The sequence below is a fragment of the Heterodontus francisci genome, chromosome 43, assembly GCF_036365525.1.
Source record: "Heterodontus francisci isolate sHetFra1 chromosome 43, sHetFra1.hap1, whole genome shotgun sequence".
In the NCBI taxonomy this organism is placed as follows: Eukaryota; Metazoa; Chordata; class Chondrichthyes; order Heterodontiformes; family Heterodontidae; genus Heterodontus; species Heterodontus francisci.
Window position 1 is genome coordinate 31,126,940 of NC_090413.1, and position 24,935 is coordinate 31,151,874.

The 24,935-nt window shown below is 46.9% G+C and overlaps 1 protein-coding gene across 1 annotated transcript; it reads right to left on the reverse strand.

The window, feature by feature from the left end:
* Positions 1–50: 50 nt before the first annotated feature.
* On the reverse strand, positions 51–20,466 carry LOC137355661 (putative uncharacterized protein DDB_G0286901). Its single transcript, XM_068021034.1, has 7 exons — positions 20,453–20,466; positions 7,940–8,150; positions 3,364–3,737; positions 2,841–3,245; positions 2,361–2,526; positions 1,883–2,243; positions 51–205 (listed from the first exon to the last, which is right to left on the reverse strand). Exons 1-7 carry the CDS (start codon positions 20,464–20,466, stop codon positions 51–53), a joined length of 1,686 nt encoding a protein of 561 aa, XP_067877135.1.
* Positions 20,467–24,935: the final 4,469 nt, after the last annotated feature.

The window sequence follows — 24,935 nt, forward strand, 5'->3', positions numbered from 1 at the left end:
TCGGTTTATCCCGGTTCGGTTTATCCCGGTTTGTTTTATCCTGGTTCGTTTTAAAACTGGTTCGGTTTATCCCAGTTTGATTTATCCCGGTTTGGTTTATCCTGGTTTGATTTATCCTGGTTCGATTTATCTTGGTTCAATTTATCCCGGTTTGGTTTATCCCGGTTTGATTTATCCCGGTTCGGTTTATCCTGGTTTGATTTACCTGGTTTGATTTATCCCGGTTCCATTTACCCGGTTTGATTGATCCCGGTTCGGTTTATCCCAGTTCGGTTTATCCTGGTTTGATTTACCCGGTTTGATTTATCCCGGTTCGGTTTATCCCGGTTTGATTTATCCTGGTTTGATTTATCCCGGATCGGTTTATCCCGGTTCAGTTTATCCTGGTTTGATTTATCCCGGTTTGATTTATCCTGGTTCGGTTTATCCCAGTTTGATTTATCCCGGTTTGATTTATTCCGGTTCGGTTTATCCCGGTTTGATTTATCCTGGTTCGGTTTATCCTGGTTCGGTTTATCCCAGTTTGATTTATCCCGGTTTGAATTATCCTGGTTCGGTCTATCCCAGTTTGATTTATCCCGGTTTGATTTATCCCGGTTTGATTTATCCTGGTTCGGTTTATCCCAGTTTGATTTATCCCGGTTTGATTTATCCCGGTTTGATTTATCTCGGTTCGGTTTATCCCAGTTTGATTTATCCCGGTTTGATTTATCCCGGTTTGATTTATCCTGGCTCGGTTTATCCCAGTTTGATTTATCCCGGTTTGATTTATCCTGGTTCGATTTATCCCAGTTTGATTTATCCCGGTTTGATTTATCCCGGTTTGGTTTATCCCGGTTCGGTTTATCCCGGTTTGATTTATCACAGTTTGATTTATCCCGGTTTGATTTAACCCGGTTTGATTTATTCCGGTTTGATTTATCCCGGTTTGATTTATCCCGGTTTGATTTATCCTGGTTCGGTTTATCCCAGTTTGATTTATCCCGGTTTGATTTATCCTGGTTTGATTTATTCCGGTTCGGTTTATCCCAGTTTGATTTATCCCGGTTTGATTTATTCCGGTTCGGTTTATCCCAGTTTGATTTATCCCGGTTTGATTTATTCCGGTTCGGTTTATCCCAGTTTGATTTATCCCGGTTTGACTTATTCCGGTTCAGTTTATCCCAGTTTGATTTATCCCGGTTTGATTTATTCCGGTTCGGTTTATCCCAGTTTGATTTATCCCGGTTTGATTTATTCCGGTTCGGTTTATCCCAGTTTGATTTATCCCAGTTTGATTTATCCCGGTTTGATTTATCCCAGTTTGATTTATCCCGGTTTGATTTATTCCGGTTCAGTTTATCCCAGTTTGATTTATCCCGGTTTGATTTATCCCAGTTTGATTTATCCCGGTTTGATTTATCCCGGTTTGATTTATCCCAGTTTGATTTATCCCGGTTTGATTTATCCCGGTTTGATTTATTCCGGTTCGGTTTATCCCGGTTTGGTTTATCCCGGTTTGATTTATCCCGGTTTGATTTATCCCGGTTCGGTTTATTCCGGTTCGGTTTATCCCAGTTTGATTTATCCCGGTTTGATTTATCCCGGTTTGATTTATCCCGGTTCGGTTTATTCCGGTTCGGTTTATCCCAGTTTGATTTATCCCGGTTTGATTTATCCCGGTTTGATTTATCCCGGTTCGGTTTATTCCGGTTCGGTTTATCCCAGTTTGATTTATCCCGGTTTGATTTATCCCGGTTTGATTTATCCCGGTTCGGTTTATTCCGGTTCGGTTTATCCCAGTTTGATTTATCCCGGTTTGATTTATCCCGGTTTGATTTATCCCGGTTCGGTTTATTCCGGTTCGGTTTATCCCCGTTTGATTTATCCTGGTTTGATTTACCCTGGTTCGATTTACTCTGGTTCGATTTATCCCGATTCGATTTACCCTGGTTCGATTTATCCTGGTTCGATTTATCCCGGTTTGGTTTATCCCCGTTTGATTTATCCTGGTTCAAACTATCCTGGTTCGATTTACCCTGGTTCGATTTATCCCGGTTCCATTTATCTCGGTTTGGTTTATCCCAGTTTGATTTATCCCGGTTCCATTTATCCTGGTTTGATTTACCCTGGTTCGATTTATCCCGATTTGATTTATCCCGGTTTGGTTTATCCTGGTTTGATTTATCCTGGTTCGATTTATCTTGGTTCAATTTATCCCGGTTTGGTTTATCCCGGTTTGATTTATCCCGGTTCAGTTTATCCTGGTTTGATTTACCTGGTTTGATTTATCCCGGTTTGGTTTATCCCGGTTCCATTTACCCGGTTTGATTTATCCTGGTTCGGTTTATCCCAGTTCGGTTTATCCTGGTTTGATTTACCCGGTTTGATTTAACCCAGTTCGGTTTATCCCGGTTCGGTTTATCCCGGTTTGATTTATCCCGGTTCAGTTTATCCTGGTTTGATTTATCCCGGTTCGGTTTATCCTGGTTGGATTTATTCCAGTTCAGTTTATCCCAGTTCGGTTTATCCCGGTTCGGTTTTATCCTGGTTGGATTTATTCCAGTTCAGTTTATCCCGGTTCGGTTTATCCCAGTTCGGTTTATCCCGGTTTGATTTATCCTGGTTCGTTTTATCCTGGTTCGGTTTATCCCAGTTTGATTTATCCCGGTTTGGTTTATCCTGGTTTGATTTATCCTGGTTCGATTTACCCTGGTTCGATTTATCCCGATTTGATTTATCCCGGTTTGGTTTATCCTGGTTTGACTTATCCTGGTTCGATTTATCTTGGTTCAATTTATCCCGGTTTGGTTTATCCCGGTTTGATTTATCCCGGTTCGGTTTATCCTGGTTTGATTTACCTGATTTGATTTATCCCGGTTTGGTTTATCCCAGTTCGGTTTATCCTGGTTTGATTTACCCGGTTTGATTTAACCCAGTTCGGTTTATCCCGGTTTGGTTTATCCTGGTTTGATTTATCCTGGTTTGATTTATCCCGGTTCGGTTTATCCCGGTTTGATTTATCCTGGTTCAGTTTATCCTGGTTTGATTTATCCCGGTTTGGTTTATCCTGGTTGGATTTATTCCAGTTCAGTTTATCCCGGTTCGGTTTATCCTGCATGGATTTATTCCAGTTCGGTTTATCCCGGTTCGGTTTATCCCGGTTCGGTTTATCCCGGTTTGTTTTATCCTGGTTCGTTTTAAAACTGGTTCGGTTTATCCCAGTTTGATTTATCCCGGTTTGGTTTATCCTGGTTTGATTTATCCTGGTTCGATTTATCTTGGTTCAATTTATCCCGGTTTGGTTTATCCCGGTTTGATTTATCCCGGTTCGGTTTATCCTGGTTTGATTTACCTGGTTTGATTTATCCCGGTTCCATTTACCCGGTTTGATTGATCCCGGTTCGGTTTATCCCAGTTCGGTTTATCCTGGTTTGATTTACCCGGTTTGATTTATCCCGGTTCGGTTTATCCCGGTTTGATTTATCCTGGTTTGATTTATCCCGGATCGGTTTATCCCGGTTCAGTTTATCCTGGTTTGATTTATCCCGGTTTGATTTATCCTGGTTCGGTTTATCCCAGTTTGATTTATCCCGGTTTGATTTATTCCGGTTCGGTTTATCCCGGTTTGATTTATCCTGGTTCGGTTTATCCTGGTTCGGTTTATCCCAGTTTGATTTATCCCGGTTTGAATTATCCTGGTTCGGTCTATCCCAGTTTGATTTATCCCGGTTTGATTTATCCCGGTTTGATTTATCCTGGTTCGGTTTATCCCAGTTTGATTTATCCCGGTTTGATTTATTCCGGTTCGGTTTATCCCAGTTTGATTTATCCCGGTTTGACTTATTCCGGTTCAGTTTATCCCAGTTTGATTTATCCCGGTTTGATTTATCCCGGTTTGATTTATTCCGGTTCGGTTTATCCCAGTTTGATTTATCCCGGTTTGATTTATTCCGGTTCGGTTTATCCCAGTTTGATTTATCCCAGTTTGATTTATCCCGGTTTGATTTATCCCAGTTTGATTTATCCCGGTTTGATTTATTCCGGTTCGGTTTATCCCAGTTTGATTTATCCCGGTTTGATTTATCCCGGTTTGATTTATCCCGGTTTGATTTATCCCAGTTTGATTTATCCCGGTTTGATTTATCCCGGTTTGATTTATTCCGGTTCGGTTTATCCCGGTTTGGTTTATCCCGGTTTGATTTATCCCGGTTTGATTTATCCCGGTTCGGTTTATTCCGGTTCGGTTTATCCCAGTTTGATTTATCCCGGTTTGATTTATCCCGGTTTGATTTATCCCGGTTTGATTTATCCCGGTTTGATTTATCCCGGTTTGATTTATCCCGGTTTGATTTATCCCGGTTCGGTTTATTCCGGTTCGGTTTATCCCAGTTTGATTTATCCCGGTTTGATTTATCCCGGTTTGATTTATCCCAGTTCGGTTTATTCCGGTTCGGTTTATCCCAGTTTGATTTATCCCGGTTTGATTTATCCCGGTTTGATTTATCCCGGTTCGGTTTATTCCGGTTCGGTTTATCCCAGTTTGATTTATCCCGGTTTGATTTATCCCGGTTTGATTTATCCCGGTTCGGTTTATTCCGGTTCGGTTTATCCCAGTTTGATTTATCCCGGTTTGATTTATCCCGGTTTGATTTATCCCAGTTTGATTTATCCCGGTTTGATTTATCCCGGTTTGATTTATTCCGGTTCGGTTTATCCCGGTTTGGTTTATCCCGGTTTGATTTATCCCGGTTTGATTTATCCCGGTTCGGTTTATTCCGGTTCGGTTTATCCCAGTTTGATTTATCCCGGTTTGATTTATCCCGGTTTGATTTATCCCGGTTCGGTTTATTCCGGTTCGGTTTATCCCAGTTTGATTTATCCCGGTTTGATTTATTCCGGTTCGGTTTATCCCAGTTTGATTTATCCCGGTTTGATTTATTCCGGTTCGGTTTATCCCAGTTTGATTTATCCCGGTTTGACTTATTCCGGTTCAGTTTATCCCAGTTTGATTTATCCCGGTTTGATTTATCCCGGTTTGATTTATTCCGGTTCGGTTTATCCCAGTTTGATTTATCCCGGTTTGATTTATTCCGGTTCGGTTTATCCCAGTTTGATTTATCCCAGTTTGATTTATCCCGGTTTGATTTATCCCAGTTTGATTTATCCCGGTTTGATTTATTCCGGTTCGGTTTATCCCAGTTTGATTTATCCCGGTTTGATTTATCCCGGTTTGATTTATCCCAGTTTGATTTATCCCGGTTTGATTTATCCCGGTTTGATTTATTCCGGTTCGGTTTATCCCGGTTTGGTTTATCCCGGTTTGATTTATCCCGGTTTGATTTATCCCGGTTCGGTTTATTCCGGTTCGGTTTATCCCAGTTTGATTTATCCCGGTTTGATTTATCCCGGTTTGATTTATCCCGGTTCGGTTTATTCCGGTTCGGTTTATCCCAGTTTGATTTATCCCGGTTTGATTTATCCCGGTTTGATTTATCCCGGTTCGGTTTATTCCGGTTCGGTTTATCCCAGTTTGATTTATCCCGGTTTGATTTATCCCGGTTTGATTTATCCCGGTTTGATTTATCCCGGTTCGGTTTATTCCGGTTCGGTTTATCCCAGTTTGATTTATCCCGGTTTGATTTATCCCGGTTTGATTTATCCCGGTTCGGTTTATTCCGGTTCGGTTTATCCCAGTTTGATTTATCCCGGTTTGATTTATCCCGGTTTGATTTATCCCGGTTCGGTTTATTCCGGTTCGGTTTATCCCAGTTTGATTTATCCCGGTTTGATTTATCCCGGTTTGATTTATCCCGGTTCGGTTTATTCCGGTTCGGTTTATCCCAGTTTGATTTATCCCGGTTTGATTTATCCCGGTTTGATTTATCCAGGTTTGATTTATCCCGTTTTGATTTATCCCGGTTTGATTTATCCCGGTTCGGTTTATTCCGGTTCGGTTTATCCCAGTTTGATTTATTCCGGTTCGGTTTATCCCAGTTTGATTTATCCCAGTTTGATTTATCCCGGTTTGATCTATCCAGGTTTGATTTATCCCGGTTTGATTTATCCCGGTTTGATTTATCCCGGTTTGATTTATCCAGGTTTGATTTATCCCGGTTTGATTTCTCCCGGTTTGATTTATCCTGGTTCGGTTTATCCCGGTTTGATTTATCCCGGTTTGATTTATCCCGGTTTGATTTATCCCAGTTTGATTTATCCCGGTTTGATTTATCCCAGTTTGATTTATCCCGGTTTGATTTATCCCGGTTTGATTTATCCCAGTTTGATTTATCCCGGTTTGATTTATCCCAGTTTGATTTATCCCAGTTTGATTTATCCCGGTTTGATTTATCCCGGTTTGATTTATCCCGGTTTGATTTATTCCGGTTTGATTTATCCCAGTTTGATTTATCCCGGTTTGATTTATCCCGGTTTGATTTATCCCAGTTTGATTTATCCCGGTTTGATTTATCCCGGTTTGATTTATCCCGGTTTGATTTATTCCGGTTTGATTTATCCCAGTTTGATTTATCCCGGTTTGATTTATCCCGGTTTGATTTATCCCGGTTTGATTTATCCCGGTTTGATTTATCCCAGTTTGATTTATCCCGGTTTGATTTATCCCAGTTTGATTTATCCCGGTTTGATTTATCCCGGTTTGATTTATCCCGGTTTGATTTATCCCGTTTTGATTTATCCCGGTTTGATTTATCCCGGTTCGGTTTATTCCGGTTCGGTTTATCCCAGTTTGATTTATTCCGGTTCGGTTTATCCCAGTTTGATTTATCCCAGTTTGATTTATCCCGGTTTGATCTATCCAGGTTTGATTTATCCCGGTTTGATTTATCCCGGTTTGATTTATCCCGGTTTGATTTATCCAGGTTTGATTTATCCCGGTTTGATTTCTCCCGGTTTGATTTATCCTGGTTCGGTTTATCCCGGTTTGATTTATCCCGGTTTGATTTATCCCGGTTTGATTTATCCCAGTTTGATTTATCCCGGTTTGATTTATCCCAGTTTGATTTATCCCGGTTTGATTTATCCCGGTTTGATTTATCCCAGTTTGATTTATCCCGGTTTGATTTATCCCAGTTTGATTTATCCCAGTTTGATTTATCCCGGTTTGATTTATCCCGGTTTGATTTATCCCGGTTTGATTTATTCCGGTTTGATTTATTCCGGTTTGAGCCTGTTTATTTTTGCAAATACTTTTCTAATTCAGTCCTGCACCACACTGGCTCCACCTAATGGTGAACCCGAGTATTGTGACAGAAGGTGTCTCAAAGCTGCAGAATTCCCTTCGGCCCATCCAGCCCTCCTATCCACCGCATTCCCTTCGGCCCATCCAGCCCTCCTATCCACCGCATTCCCTTCGGCCCATCCAACCCTCCTATCCACCGCATTCCCTTCGGTCCATCCAGCCCTCCTATCTACCGCATTCCCTTCGGCCCATCCAGCCCTCCTATCCACCGCATTCCCTTCGGCCCATCCAGCCCTCCTATCTACCGCATTCCCTTCGGCCCATCCAGCCCTCCTATCCACCGCATTCCCTTCGGCCCATCCAACCCTCCTATCCACCGCATTCCCTTCGGCCCATCCAGCCCTCCTATCTACCGCATTCCCTTCGGCCCATCCAGCCCTCCTATCCACCGTATTCCCTTCGGCCCATCCAGCCCTCTTATCCACTGTAAACCGGGATAAACCGAACCGGGATAAACTGAACTGGATAAATCAAACCAGGATAAACTGAACCGGGATAAATCAAACCAGAAGGTGGCCATTCAGCCTGTCTTGTCTGTGCTGGCTTGCTGCAAGAGTAACTCACCTAGTTCCCACTCCCCCACCTTTTCCTTGCAGCCCTGCAAATTTTTCTCTTCAGATAATTATCCAATTCTGTTTTGAAAGCCATGATTGAATCAGCCTCCACCACACTCTCATGCAGTGCATTCCAGGTCCTAACCACTGGCTGCGTAAAAACGTTTTTCCTTATGTCACCATTGCTTCTTTTGCCAATCACCCTAAATCGGTGACCTCTGGCTCTCGACCCTTCTGCCAAAGGGAACAGTTTCTCCCTCCAGAGGTCATGCCACACAACATGATGGAGGGTATCCTTAGTGTGAAGATTGGACTTTGTCTCTACAAGGACTGTGCAGTGGTCATTCTTACCAATACTGTTAAGGATAGATGCATCTGCAACAGGTAGATTGATGAGGGGGAGGTCATGTAGGTATTTCCCTCTTATTAGTTCTCTCACAACCTGCTGCAGGCCCAGCTTGGCAGATATGTCCTTCAGGATTCGGTCAACTCGGTCAGTCGTGTTGCTACCGAGCCACTCTTGGTGATGCAAATTGAAGTCCCCCACCCAGAGTACATTCTGTGCCCTGATACTCTCATGTGCTTCTTCCAAGTGGTGTTCAACAACATGGAGGAGTACTAATTCATTACTTGAGGGAGGGCAGTAGCTAATCAGCAGGAGGTTTCCTTGCCCATATATGACCTGATGTCATGAGACTTCATGGGATCCGAAGCCAATGTTGAGAACTCCAAGACCCACTCCCTCCCGACTGTATAGCATTGTCAGGACATACCCAGGGATGGTGATGGAGGAGTCTGAGACATTGGTTGTATGTTTCTGTGAGTATGCCTCCATCAGGCTGTTGCTTGACTAGTTTATGAGACAGCTCTCCCAATTTTGGCACAAGACCCCAGATGTTAGTGAGCAGGACTTTGCAGAACAAATAGGCAGGGTCTGTGATTGTCATTTCCGGTGCCTAGGTCAATGCCATAGTCAACATATCTGTAGCAGTTTGATACAACTGAGTGACTTGCGAGGCCATTTCAGAGGGCAATAAAGAGTCAATACGTTGCAGTGGGTCTGGAGTCACATGTGGGCCAGATCGGGTAAGGACAACAGATTTCCTTCCCTAAAGGACGTTAGTAAACCAGATGAGCTTTTACAACAATCCAAAGTTTTATGGTCACCATTACTTTTTAATTACAGATTTATTAATTAAATTTAAATTCCAACAGCTGCCATGGTGGGATTTGAACTAATGTCTCCAGAGCATTAGCTCGGGCCTATGAATTAGCAGCCCCTTATTATTCTTCCTTACATTGTCCATAACTCTCCTTATCAGTCCGCAGGGACTTGCCTTCTCAGGGGAACTGCTGACACTTTGATTTTCATTTTAGAGACTAAATACAACTAACGTCAGAGCGGCTATCAGATGCAAAGCGAGATGGATGGACTGCATGTGCTGAGCATGGGATGGTCAACATAAGAACATAAGAAATAGGAGCAGGAGTAGGCCATTCGGCCCCTCAAGCCTGCCCTCCCATTCAGTAAGATCATGGCTGATCTGCCCCAGACCTCAACTGCTCTTTCGTGCCATCTCCTCATAGCCCTCAACTCCCCGATATTTGAAAAATCTGTCTACCTCCTCTTTAAATACTTTCAGTGATCTAGCTTCCACAACTCTCTGCGGTAGAGAATTCCAGACAATCACTACCCTCTGTGAGAAGAAATTCCTTCGCATCTCAGTTTTAAATGAGTATCCACTTATTCTGTAACTATGTCCCCTAGTTCGAAATTGCCCCCACTAGTGGAAACATCTTCTCAACATCTACCCTGTCAAGCCCCTGCCGAATTCTGTACGTTTCAGTAAGATCACCCCTCATTCTTCTAAACTCTAATGAATAAAGGCCGAACCTGTTTAGCTGTTCTTGATAAGACAGCCCCTTCATCCCAGGAATCAGCCTAGTGAATCTCTTTTGAACTGCCTCCAATGCCAGTATATTCTTTCTTAAATACGGGGACCAAAACTGTACACAGTACTCCAGGTGCAGCCTCACCAACACCCTGTACAGTTGTAACAAGACTTCCCTATTTTTAAACTCCAACTCCCTAGCAATAAAGGCCAAAATGCCATTTGCCTACAGTTTGGTGTGTAGTGTCACAGAGTAATTTACAGCACAGAAGGAGGCCATTTGGCCCATCAAGTCCATGCCGGCTCTTCACAGAGCTATCCAGTCAGTCTCATTCCCCCACTCTATCCCCGCAGCCCTGCAAGTTTATTTTCTTCAAGTGCCCATCTAAGTTCCTTTGAAAATCATCGACTGCCTCCACTTCCACCACCCTCGTGGGCAGTGAGTTCCAGGTCATTACCACTCACTGTGTAAAAAAACTCTTCCTCATATTCCCCCTACATCTCTTGCCCAAAACCTTCAATCTGTCTCCCCAAGTCCTTGTACCATTAGTTAATGAGAAAAGTTTTTCCTCCTCTAACTTACCTAAGCCTGTCACAATCTTGTACATTTCGATTAAATCTCCCCTCAATCTCCTTTGTTCTAAGGAGAACAAACCCAGCTTTCCCAACCTAGCCTTGTAAATACAATCTCCCATCCCTGGAACCATTATGATTAATCTCCTCGACACCCTCTCAAGAACCCTCACATCCTTCCTAAAGTGTGGTGACCAGAACTGAACATAAAACTCCAGTTGGAGAATGGATGGACGGGACTGTGTGTAGAATGGATGGACGGGGCTGTGTGTAGAATGGATGGACGGGGCTGTGTGTAGAATGGATGGACGGGACTGTGTGTAGAATGGTTGGAAGGGGCTGTGTGGAGAATGGATGGACGGGACTGTGTGTAGAATGGATGGACGGGACTGTGTGTAGAATGGATGGACGGGGCTGTGTGTAGAATGGATTGACGGGACTGTGTGTAGAATGGATGGACGGGGCTGTGTGTAGAATGGATGGACGGGACTGCGTGTAGAATGGATGGACGGGGCTGTGTGTAGAATGGACGGACGGGACTGCGTGTAGAATGGATGGACGGGGCTGTGTGTAGAATGGATGGACGGGACTGTGTGTAGAATGGATGGACGGGACTGTGTGTAGAATGGTTGGAAGGGGCTGTGTGGAGAATGGATGGACGGGACTGTGTGTAGAATGGATGGACGGGACTGTGTGTAGAATGGATGGACGGGACTGTGTGTAGAATGGATGGACGGGACTGTGTGTAGAATGGTTGGAAGGGACTGTGTGTAGAATGGATGGACGGGGCTGTGTGTAGAATGGATGGATGGGGCTGTGTGTAGAATGGATGGACAGGGCTGTGTGGAGAATGGATGGACGGGGCTGTGTGTAGAATGGATTGACGGGACTGTGTGTAGAATGGATGGACGGGACTGTGTGTAGAATGGTTGGAAGGGGCTGTGTGGAGAATGGATGGACAGGACTGTGTGTAGAATGGATGGACGGGACTGTGTGTAGAATGGATGGACGGGACTGTGTGTAGAATGGATGGACGGGACTGTGTGTAGAATGGTTGGAAGGGACTGTGTGTAGAATGGATGGACGGGGCTGTGTGTAGAATGGATGGATGGGGCTGTGTGTAGAATGGATGGACAGGGCTGTGTGGAGAATGGATGGACGGGGCTGTGTGTAGAATGGATTGACGGGACTGTGTGTAGAATGGATTGACGGGGCTGTGTGTAGAATGGATGGACGGGATTGTGTGTAGAATGGATGGACGGGACTGTGTGTAGAATGGATGGACGGGGCTGTGTGTAGAATGGATTGACGGGACTGTGTGTAGAATGGATTGACGGGACTGTGTGTAGAATGGATGGACGGGACTGTGTGTAGAATGGATGGACGGGACTGTGTGTAGAATGGATTGACGGGACTGTGTGTAGAATGATGGACGGGACTGTGTGTAGAATGGATGGACGGGACTGTGTGTAGAATGGATTGACGGGACTGTGTGTAGAATGGATGAACGGGGTTGTGTGTAGAATGGATGGACGGGGCTATGTGTAGAATGGATGGACGGGACTGTGTGTAGAATGGATGGACGGGACTGTGTGTAGAATGGATGGACGGGGCTGTGTGTAGAATGGATGGACGGGACTGTGTGTAGAATGGATGGACGGGACTGTGTGTAGAATGGATGGACGGGACTGTGTGTAGAATGGATGGACGGGGCTGTGTGTAGAATGGATGGACGAGACTGTGTGTAGAATGGATGGACGGGACTGTGTGTAGAATGGATGGATGGGACTGTGTGTCGAATGGATGGACGGGGCTGTGTGCAGAATGGATGGACGGGGCTGTGTGTAGAATGGATGGACAGGACTGTGTGTAGAATGGTTGGAAGGGGCTGTGTGTAGAATGGATGGACGGGACTGTGTGTAGAATGGTTGGAAGGGGCTGTGTGTAGAATGGATGGACGGGGCTGTGTGGAGAATGGATGGACGGGACTGTGTGTAGAATGGATGGACGGGACTGTGTGTAGAATGGTTGGAAGAGGCTGTGTGTAGAATGGATGGACGGGGCTGTGTGTAGAATGGATGGATGGGGCTATGTGTAGAATGGATGGATTGGACTGTGTGTAGAATGGATGGACGGGGCTGTGTGTAGAATGGATGGACGGGGCTGCGTGTAGAATGGATGGACGGGGCTGCGTGTAGAATGGATTGACGGGACTGTGTGTAGAATGGATGGACGGGGCTGTGTGTAGAATGGATGGACGGGGCTGTGTGGAGAATGGATGGACGGGACTGTGTGCAGACTGGATGGACGGGGCTGTGTGTAGAATGGATGGATTGGACTGTGTGTAGAATGGATGGACGGGGCTGTGTGTAGAATGGATGGACGGGACTGCGTGTAGAATGGATGGACGGGGCTGCGTGTAGAATGGATGGACGGGGCTGCGTGTAGAATGGATGGACGGGGCTGCGTGTAGAATGGATGGACGGGGCTGCGTGTAGAATGGATGGACGGGGCTGCGTGTAGAATGGATGGACGGGACTGTGTGTAGAATGGATGGACGGGACTGTGTGTAGAATGGATGGACGGGACTGTGTGTAGAATGGATGGACGGGACTGTGTGTAGAATGGATTGACGGGACTGTGTGTAGAATGGATGGACGGGACTGTGTGTAGAATGGATTGACGGGACTGTGTGTAGAATGGATGGATGGGGCTGTGTGTAGAATGGATGGACGGGGCTGTGTGTAGAATGGATGGACGGGACTGCGTGTAGAATGGATGGACGGGGCTGCGTGTAGAATGGATTGACGGGACTGTGTGTAGAATGGATGGATGGGGCTGTGTGTAGAATGGATTGACGGGACTGTGTGTAGAATGGATGAACGGGACTGCGTGTAGAATGGATGGACGGGGCTGCGTGTAGAATGGATGGACGGGGCTGCGTGTAGAATGGATGAACGGGGCTGCGTGTAGAATGGATGGACGGGGCTGTGTGTAGAATGGATGGACGGGACTGTGTGTAGAATGGATGGACGGGGCTGTGTGTAGAATGGATGGACGGGACTGTGTGTAGAATGGATGGATGGGACTGTGTGTAGAATGGTTGGAAGGGGCTGTGTGGAGAATGGATGGACGGGACTGTGTGTAGAATGGATGGACGGGACTGCGTGTAGAATGGATGGACGGGGCTGCGTGTAGAATGGATGGACGGGGCTGTGTGTAGAATGGATGGACGGGGCTGCGTGTAGAATGGATGGACGGGACTGTGTGTAGAATGGATGGACGGGACTGTGTGTAGAATGGATGGACGGGACTGTGTGTAGAATGGATGGACGGGACTGTGTGTAGAATGGATGGATGGGGCTGTGTGTAGAATGGATGGACGGGGCTGTGTGTGGAATGGATGGATGGGGCTGTGTGTAGAATGGATGGACGGGGCTGTGTGTAGAATGGATGGACGGGGCTGTGTGTAGAATGGATGGACAGGGCTGTGTGTAGAATGGATGGATGGGGCTGTGTGTAGAATGGATGGACGGGGCTGTGTGTAGAATGGATGGACGGGGCTGCATGTAGAATAGATGGACGGGGCTGCGTGTAGAATAGATGGACGGGGCTGCGTGTAGAATGGATGGACGGGGCTGTGTGTAGAATGGATGGATGGGGCTGTGTGTCGAATGGATGGACGGTGCTGTGTGTAGAATGGATGGATGGGACTGTGTAGAATGGATGGACGGGGCTGTGTGTAGAATGGATGGACGTGGCTGTGTGTAGAATGGATGGTCGGGGCTGTGTGTAGGATCGACGAGGCTGGATGTAGGATGGACGGGGTTGTGTGTAGAATGGATGGACGGGGCTGTGTGTAGGATGGATGGACGGGGCTGTGTGTAGAATGGATGGACGGGACTGTGTGTAGAATGGATGGACGGGGCTGTGTGTAGAATGGATGGTCGGGGCTGTGTGTAGGATCGACGAGGCTGGATGTAGGATGGACGGGGTTGTGTGTAGAATGGATGGACGGGACTGCGTGTAGAATGGATGGACGGGGCTGCGTGTAGAATGGATGGACGGGGCTGCGTGTAGAATGGATGGACGGGGCTGCGTGTAGAATGGATGGACGGGGCTGCGTGTAGAATGGATGGACGGGGCTGCGTGTAGAATGGATGGACGGGACTGCGTGTAGAATGGATGGACGGGACTGTGTGTAGAATGGATGGACGGGACTGTGTGTAGAATGGATGGACGGGACTGTGTGTAGAATGGATTGACGGGACTGTGTGTAGAATGGATGGACGGGACTGTGTGTAGAATGGATTGACGGGACTGTGTGTAGAATGGATGGATGGGGCTGTGTGTAGAATGGATGGACGGGGCTGTGTGTCGAATGGATGGACGGGACTGCGTGTAGAATGGATGGACGGGGCTGCGTGTAGAATGGATTGACGGGACTGTGTGTAGAATGGATGGATGGGGCTGTGTGTAGAATGGATTGACGGGACTGTGTGTAGAATGGATGAACGGGACTGCGTGTAGAATGGATGGACGGGGCTGCGTGTAGAATGGATGGACGGGACTGCGTGTAGAATGGATGGACAGGGCTGCGTGTAGAATGGATGAACGGGGCTGCGTGTAGAATGGATGGACGGGGCTGTGTGTAGAATGGATGGACGGGACTGTGTGTAGAATGGATGGACGGGGCTGTGTGTAGAATGGATGGACGGGACTGTGTGTAGAATGGATGGATGGGACTGTGTGTAGAATGGTTGGAAGGGGCTGTGTGGAGAATGGATGGACGGGACTGTGTGTAGAATGGATGGACGGGACTGCGTGTAGAATGGATGGACGGGGCTGCGTGTAGAATGGATGGACGGGGCTGTGTGTAGAATGGATGGACGGGGCTGCGTGTAGAATGGATGGACGGGACTGTGTGTAGAATGGATGGACGGGACTGTGTGTAGAATGGATGGACGGGACTGTGTGTAGAATGGATGGACGGGACTGTGTGTAGAATGGATGGATGGGGCTGTGTGTAGAATGGATGGACGGGGCTGTGTGTGGAATGGATGGATGGGGCTGTGTGTAGAATGGATGGACGGGGCTGTGTGTAGAATGGATGGACGGGGCTGTGTGTAGAATGGATGGACAGGGCTGTGTGTAGAATGGATGGACGGGACTGTGTGTAGAATGGATGGAGGGGACTGTGTGTAGAATGGATGGATGGGGCTGTGTGTAGAATGGATGGACGGGGCTGTGTGTAGAATGGATGGATGGGGCTGTGTGTAGAATGGATGGACGGGGCTGTGTGTAGAATGGATGGATGGGGCTGAGTGTAGAATGGATGGACAGGGCTGTGTGTAGAATGGATGGATGGGACTGTGTGTAGAATGGATGGATGGGGCTGTGTGTAGAATGGATGGACGGGGCTGTGTGTAGAATGGATGGACGGGGCTGCATGTAGAATAGATGGACGGGGCTGCGTGTAGAATAGATGGACGGGGCTGCGTGTAGAATGGATGGACGGGGCTGTGTGTAGAATGGATGGATGGGGCTGTGTGTCGAATGGATGGACGGTGCTGTGTGTAGAATGGATGGATGGGACTGTGTAGAATGGATGGACGGGGCTGTGTGTAGAATGGATGGACGTGGCTGTGTGTAGAATGGATGGTCGGGGCTGTGTGTAGGATCGACGAGGCTGGATGTAGGATGGACGGGGTTGTGTGTAGAATGGATGGACGGGGCTGTGTGTAGGATGGATGGACGGGGCTGTGTGTAGAATGGATGGACGGGACTGTGTGTAGAATGGATGGACGGGGCTGTGTGTAGAATGGATGGTCGGGGCTGTGTGTAGGATCGACGAGGCTGGATGTAGGATGGACGGGGTTGTGTGTAGAATGGATGGACGGGGCTGTGTGTAGAATGGATGGAAGGGGCTGTGTGTAGAATGGATGGAAGGGGCTGTGTGTAGAATGGATGGATGGGGCTGTGTGTAGAATGGATGGACGGGGCTGTGTGTAGAATGGATGGAAGGGGCTGTGTATAGAATGGATGGAAGGGGCTGTGTGTAGAATGGATGGACGGGGCTGTGTGTAGAATGGATGGAAGGGGCTGTGTATAGAATGGATGGAAGGGACTGTGTGTAGAATGGATAGATGGGGCTGTGTGTAGAATGGATGGACGGGGCTGTGTGTAGAATGGATAGATGGGGCTGTGTGTAGAATGGATTGACAGGGCTGTGTGTAGGATGGATGGATGGGGCTGTGTGTAGAATGGATGGATGGGGCTGTGTGTAGAATGGATGGATGGGGCTGTGTGTAGAATGGATAGATGGGGCTGTGTGTAGAATGGATGGAAGGGGCTGTGTGTAGAATGGATAGATGGGGCTGTGTGTAGAATGGATAGATGGGGCTGTGTGTAGAATGGATGGACGGGGCTGTGTGTAGAATGGATAGACGGGGCTGTGTGTAGAATGGATGGACGGGGCTGTGTGTAGAATGAATGGACGGGGCTGTGTGTAGAATGGATAGATGGGGCTGTGTGTAGAATGGATGGACGGGGCTGTGTGTAGAATGGATGGTCGGGGCTGTGTGTAGAATGGATGGACTGGACTGTGTGTAGAATGGATGGACAGGGCTGTGTGTAGAATGGATGGACGGTGCTGTGTGTAGAATGGATGGATGGGACTGTGTAGAATGGATGGACGGGGCTGTGTAGAATGAATGGACGGGGCTGTGTGTAGAATGGATGGATGGGGCTGTGTGTAGAATGGATGGACGGGACTGTGTGTAGAATGGATGGACGGGGCTGTGTGTAGAATGGATAGATGGGGCTGTGTGTAGGATGGATGGACGGGGCTGTGTGTAGGATGGATGGACGGGGCTGTGTGTAGGATGGATGGAAGGGGCTGTGTGTAGAATGGATGGATGGGGCTGTGTGTAGAATGGATGGACGGGGCTGTGTGTAGAATGGATAGATGGGGCTGTGTGTAGAATGGATGGACGGGGCTGTGTGTAGAATGGATAGATGGGGCTGTGAGTGGAATGGATGGAAGGGGCTGTGTGTCGAATGGATAGATGGGGCTGTGTGTAGGATGGATGGACGGGGCTGTGTGTAGAATGGATAGATGGGGCTGTGTGTAGAATGGATGGACCGGGCTGTGTGTGGAATGGATGGACGGGGCTGTGTGTAGAATGGATGGACGGGGCTGTGTGTAGGATGGATGGACGGGGCTGTGTGTAGAATGGATAGATGGGGCTGTGTGTAGAATGGATGGACGGGGCTGTGTGTGGAATGGATGGACGGGGCTGTGTGTAGGATGGATGGCCCGGGCTGTGTGTGGAATGGATGGAAGGGGCTTATGTCAGTTTGGTGGGGCTGTGTGTATGATGGATGGGCTGTGTGGATTGGGCGGACAGGGCTGTGTGCAGCTGTGTGGAGGGGGCTTGTGTCAGTGGATGGGGCTGTGTGTAGGGTAGATAAGTGGGCCGCTGTTCAGAGTGGATGGACAGCATTTTGTGTGCGGAAGACTGATTGTCCGTCATAGAGCCTGTCGTGTATGTATCAGATCCTGACTGCTGGTGAGGCAAGGTCTGTGGGTGGAGAGAACGCTCACACTTCCTGTTTATTTACAGATTCCCATAAACACTTGTTTTTGGTTTCACCACTGGTTATTTCTGGTTTGAGACTCACATGGGTAGTTCCACCTCTGACTAAAATGCAGTTTTCACATTTACAGTTTCTCACCTTGACTGGAATCTGTGGTTTGATTGTATTGATAACGGCCCTGAATCAAGCACTTTCAGTCTCATGGGAGGAAACAATGAGTATTGTTGCTAATCTGTCCCCAGTGCGGCTGTCACTGTCCACCAAGGAAATGCAAGAAAAAAGTCTGCAAACAATTTACTAAACAAAGAGTGCCTTTACCCAACATGACTTCCTGAACTTCGTGAGAGGTGAGGAGAAAATTAGCCTCCCACCATAGAGTCATACAGCACTGAAACAGGCCCTTCGGCCAACCGAATCTGTGCTGACCATGTTTACTTGTCTACGTCCAAATTATTCTGTCCAACTCACAAGCACAAAATAAATTTTTAGATCTGTCTCTCTCTCTTCCTGTTTGCTGGACCTGGTTCTACAACTGGGTTCCCCAGTGTCATCAAGCAAAAGAACTAACAAAAGGGGCACAACTAATAAATACCCAAATCATTAAAGAGACCAAAGTAAACTTATCAAATGAAATCATGCATGATAAACAGCAGAAACAGTATGCGATAGACAGAGCTAAGCGATCCCACAACCAACGGATCAGATCTAAGCTCTGCAGTCCTGCCACATCCAGTCGTAAACGGTGGTGAACAATTAAACAACAGGAGGAGGTGGCTGCACAAATATCCCCATCCTCAATGATGGGGGAGCCCAGCACATCAGTGCAAAAGACAAGACTGAAGCATTTACAACCATCTTCAGCCAGAAGTGCAGAGTTGATGATCCATCTCGGCCTCCTCCTGAAGTCCCCAGCATTACAGATGCCAGGCTTCAGCCAATTTGATTCACTCCGTGTGATATCAAGAAACGACTGAGGGCACTGGTTACTGCAAAAGCTATGGGACCTGACAATATTCCGGCAATAGTACTGAAGATCTGTGCTCCAGAACTTGCCGCGTCCCTAGCCAAGCTACAACTACAACACTGGCATGAACTTGACAATGTGGAAAATTGCCCAGGTATGTCCTGTACACAAAAGGTAGAACAAGTCCAATCTGGCTAATTACCGCCCCATCAGTCAACTCTCGATCACCAGCGATGTGATGGCAGGTGTTATCAACAGTGCCATCAAGCGGCACTTAAACAGCAATAACCTGCTCACCGATGCTCAGTTTGGGTTCTGCCAGGGCCACTCAGCTCTTGATCCCAATACAGCCCTGGTCCAAACATGGACAAAAGAGCTGAACTTAAGAGATGAAGTAAGAGTGATTTCCCTGGATATCAAGGCACCATTTGACCGAGTCTGGCATCAAGGAGCCGTAGACAAACTGAAGTCAATGGGAATCAAGGGGAAAACTCTCCGTTGGCTGGAGTCATACCTAGCACAAATGAAAATGGTTGTGGTTGTTAGAGGCCAATCATCTCAGCCCCAGGCCATCGCTGCAGGTGGTCCACAGGGTAGTGTCCTCAGTCCAACCATCTTCAGCTGTTTCATCAATGACCTTCCCTCCATCATAAGGTCAGAAGTGGGGATGTTCGCTGATGTACAATGTCCAGTACCATTCAGAATTCCTCAGTTATTGAAGCAGTCCGTGTAGAAATGCAACAAGATCTGGACAACATCCAGACTTGGGTTGATAAGTGGCAAGTAACATTCGCGCCACACAAGTGCCAGGCAATGACCATCTCCAACAAGAGAGAATCTAACCATCTCCCCTTGACGTTCAACGGCATTACCATCGCTGAATCCCCCACTATCAACATCCTGGGGGTCACCATTGACCAGAAACTGAGCTGGACCAGCCACATAAATACTGTGGCTACAAGAGCAGGTCAGAGGCTGGGAGCTCTGTGCTGAGTAACTCAACTCCTGACTCCCTAATGCCTGTCCACCATCTACAAGACACAAGTCAGGAGTGTGATGGAATACTCTCCACTTGCCTGGATGGTGTTGCCTCGGTGAGTTGCTGCAGTGCATCTTGTAGATGGTACACACTGCTGCCACTGTGCGTCGGTGGTGGAGGGAGTGAATGTTGAAGGTGGTGGATGGGGTGCCAATCAAGTGGGCTGCTTTGTCCTGGATGATGTTCCTTCACTGTCGCTGGGTCAAAATCCTGGAACTCCCTTCCTAACAGCACTGTGGGTGTACCTACCCCAAATGGACTGCAGCAGTTCAAGAAGGCAGCTCACTACCACCTTCTCAAAGGCAATTAAGGATGGGCAATAAATGCCGGCCTCGCCAGTGACACCCATATCTCAGAAACTAATTTTAAAAATTATCCTCTGCCACTACTGCTGGTGTCTCCAATCAGGTCTGCGCTAAAAGACCAAAGTGAACCAGAAGGGTTTTTTTTACAACGATCGACAATGGTTTCACGGTCACCACTAAACCAGCTTTTAATTTCGGATCTATTAATTGGATTCAAATTCCACCACTTCCCGTGGTAGGATTCAAACTCATGTCCCCAGAGAATAAACCTAGGGCTCTAGGTTACCCGTTTGGTGACATTACCACGACAACACTGCCTCCCAGGAGTGGAGGAATAGCACAGACCTGATCAGAGACACCAGGAGCATTGGTGGAGGAATAAAAGAGAGAGTGTGAGGGAAAGGCGGGGACCTGAATGGTGTTTTTCCAAAAAAGCAAAAAGAGGGTTACAAGGTAGCCAGGAAGGAACTGAAGAATGGACTTAGGAGAGCTAGAAGGGGACATGAAAAAGTCTTGGCGGGTAGGATTAAGAAAAATCCCAAGGCGTTCTACACTTATGTGAGGAACAAGAGGATGGCCAGAGTGAGGGTAGGGCCGATCAGGGATAGTGGAGGGAACTTGTGCCTGGAGTCGGAGGAGGTAGGGGAGGTCCTAAATGAATACTTTGCTTCAGTATTCACTAATGAGAGGGACCTGGTCGTTTGTGAGGACAGCGTGGAACAGGCTGATATGCTTGAACAGGTTGAGGTTAAGAGGGAGGATGTGCTGGAAATTTTGAATGATATGAGGACAGATAAGTCCCCGGGGCCAGACGGGATATACCCAAGGATATTACGGGAAGTGAGGGAAGAGATTGCTGCGCCTTTGGTGATGATCTTTGCATCTTCACTGTCCACTGGAGTAGTGCCGGATGATTGGAGGGTGGCAAATGTTGTTCCCTTGTTCAAGAAAGGGAATAGGGATAACCCTGGGAATTATAGACCAGTCAGTCTTACGTCGGTAGTGGGCAAATTATTGGAGAGGATTCTGAGAGACAGGATTTATGATTATTTGGAAAAGCATGGTTTGATTAGAGACAGTCAGCATGGCTTTGTGAGGGGCAGATCATGCCTCACAAGCCTTATCGAATTCTTTGAAGATGTGACAAAACACATTGATGAAGGAAGAGCAGTGGATGTGGTGTATATGGATTTTAGCAAGGCGTTTGATAAGGTTCCCCATGGTAGGCTCATTCAGAAAGTAAGGAGGCATGGGATTCAGGCAAAGTTGGCTGTCTGGATACAAAATTGGCTGGCCCATAGAAGTCAGAGGGTCATAGTAGATGGAAAGTATTCAGCATGGAGCTCGGTGACCAGTGGTGTTCCACAAGGCTCTGTTCTGGGACCTCTGCTCTTTGTGATTTTTATAAATGACTTGGGTGAGGAAGTGGAAGGCTGGGTTAGCAAGTTTGCCGATGACACGAAGGTTGCTGGAGTTGTGGATAGTGTGGAGGGCTGTTGTAGGTTGCAACGGGACATTGACAGGATGCAGAGCTGGGCTGAGAAGTAGCAGATGGAGTTCAACCTGGAAAAGTGTGAAGTGATTCATTTTGGAAGGTCGAATTTGAATGCTGAATACAGGCTTAAAGACAGGATTCTTGGTAGTGTGGAGGAACAGAGGGATCTTGGGATCCATGTCCAGAGATCGCTCAAAGTTGCCACCCAAGTTGATAGGGTTGTTAAGAAGGAGTATGGTGTGTTGGCTTTCATTAACAGGGGGATTGAGTTTAAGAGCCGCGAGGTTATGCTGCAGCTCTATAAAGCCCTGGTTAGACCACACTTGGAATATTGTGTTCAGTTCTGGTCGCCTCATTATAGGAAGGATGTGGAAGCTTTAGAGAGGGTGCAGAGGAGATTTACCAGGATGCTGCCTGGACTGGAGGGCATGTCCTACAAAGAAAGATTGAGGGAGCTAGGGCTTTTCTCATTGGAGCGAAGAAGGATGAGAGGTGACTTGATAGAGGGGTACAAGATGATGAGAGGCATATATAGAGTGGATAGTCAGAGACTTTTTCCCAGGGTGGAAAGGGCTATCACCAGGGGGCATAATTTTAAGGTGATTGGAGGAAGGTTTCGGGGAGATGTCAGAGGTAGTTTCTTTACACAGAGAGTGGTGGGTGCGTGGAATGCGCTGCCAGCGGTGGTAGTAGAAGCAGATACATTAGGGGCATTTAAGCGACTCTTGGATAGGTACATGGATGATAGTAGAATGAAGGGTAGGTAGTTACTTAGATCCTAGAGTAGGTTAAAGGTTCGGCACAACATCGTGGGCCGAAGGGCCTGTACTGTGCTGTACTATTCTATGTTCTATGTGACGTCAGAGGACAGCAAGTAGGTGATTGCTTGGTGAGTATTAGATTTATTAAAAAACTACTAGGGCAGTGGTTTATATTAGGACCAAGAAACTCTAAAGTACTGAAACCTGAAACATTAACTCTGTTTCTCTCTCTCTACAGATGCTGCCAAACCTGCTGAATATTTCCAGTACTTTTTTTATTTCAGATTTCCAGCATCCGCAATATTTTGCTTTTTCTATAAAGTACTGAATTTACAGCTGAACTAGTTAAAACTATTTAATAAAATTTCAATTGGGGTAAGTATAAGAGTAAGAGATTTAGTATTAAGAGTATTCGCACAGAGCAAGTTTAGATCCATTAATTAAAATTAATAGTTTATGCAAGATATTAACGAGATTCTAAAAGAGGGAATAGAGATTTTTTTTCTTCAATCATGGATGGGCAGCTGAAACCTGTTGCTTGTGATTCCCATGCCTGGGGGAACTTCAGGACACTTCCTGTGTCTTGGGGGAACGAGATGTGTTGGAAGTGCCTCCAGCTGCTTGAGCTCGGGCTCAGGATTTCCGAGCTTCAGGGGCAGTTGGAGTCATTGTGGAGCATCAGGGAGGATGAGAGTTTCCTGGATCGTATGTCCCAGGAAGTGGCTACCCCACAGACAGTGAGAGTTTAGGATAGTAGATGGGAGGCCATTCGGAAGAATAGGAAGAGGCAGGAGGTACAGATGTCTTCGGGGTGTGTGCCACTCTCAAACCCGTACTCAGCTTTGGAGACTGCTGTGAGTAACGACACCTTGAAGACATGCAGTCCAAACCATGGCACCAGTGGGCAAGGGACTGTACAGGAGGGAGCAGCAAAGAATAGAAAAGCAGCCATTATGGGCGATTCCATTGTTAAGGGGACAAACAGGTATAATTGTCATCATGAGTCCCGCAAGGTGAGTTGCCTCTCTGGTACCAGGATAAAGGACATCATGGAGAGGGTGAAGAATATTCTGCAGGGGGAAGGGAGTGAGCCAGAAGCTGTGGTACATGTTGGTACCAATGACATAGAGAGAGCAGGGACTGAGTTCCTACAGTCAGATTGTCAGGAGCTACGGATGAAGTTAAAAAGGACTCCAAAGGTAGTAATCACTGGATCTCTCCCAGTGTCACGCGCTAGTGAGAGGAGAAATAGGAAAATAGGGAGGACCAATGCATGGCTTAAGGCATGGTGCAGGAGGGAGGGCTTCAGATCCTTGGGACATTAGGACCAGCTCTGAAGGAGGCACCCATTCACAAGGGATGGGTTGCATCTCAATAGGACTGGGACCAATGTCCTCATGGGTAGGTTCACTGGTGAGGTTGTGGAGAGTTTAAACTAAATTGCCAGGGGGCTGGGCACCAGCATATAGAAGTAGAAAAGAGGTATAAGGTGCATAAAGGAGTGAGAGTATTGGATAGCACTAGAAAAGGAAGTAGTAACATATTAGGAGAGGTCTAAGCGGGACTACGAGGAATACAAAGACAAGTTTAGAATGGATGTGTGTAAACACACAAAGTGTTGTGAATAACCTTGGTAAGCTACAAACACAAATAGCCATGTGGGAATATGATGTAATGACAATAACAGAAACGTGGCTTAAAAACGTTGAGGACTGAGCATTTAATATTCAAAGATGCAAAGTGTTCAAAAAGATAGTGAAGGAAGAAGAGTGGCAGTATTGATTAGGGAAGACATTGTAGTGTTGGAAAGAGGATGTCCTTCATTTAGGAAAAGACAGAATCCATTTGGTTAGAGTTGAGAAGCAAAAAGGGTTTGATTAGTCCAAATCTGCAGGGAAATCAGAGTGATGTGCAAGAACTATCGAGTGGTGATATTGGGGCACTTTAATTACCCAAATATTGATTGGGCTAATATTAGAGTAAAGGGTGAGGAGGGGGAGGAATTTCTGAAACATGTTCAGGAGAACTTCCTTGATCAGTATGTTCTCGGCCCAACTAGAAAGGAGACATTGCTGGATCTGATGCTGGGAAATGAGGTGGGGCCAAGTGGAACAAGTGTCTGTGGGGGAGCACTTGGGTAAGAGTGATCATCATATCATGAGGTCTAGATTAGTAATGGAGAAGAGCAAGGAATAATCTGAAGTAGAACTTCGAAATTGGAAGAGGCATAACTTCAGTGGGATGAGAGGGGATCTAGCCATGTAAAACAGAATCAAAGATTGACAGAAAAAACTGTAACAGAACAATGGATGATTTTTAAGCAGGAGATGTTTCAGAGACTGGCTAGGTATATTCCAACAAGGACGAAAGTAAGGGAACAAAAGCCAGGGCTCCTTGGATGACTAGGGAGATTGAGGATATGATGAAACAAAAAAGGATGATGCATGACAGGTGAATTCTCCAAACGAGAACTATTAGGGATAAAGAGGTAATATATGTTTGAGGTGCAGGTC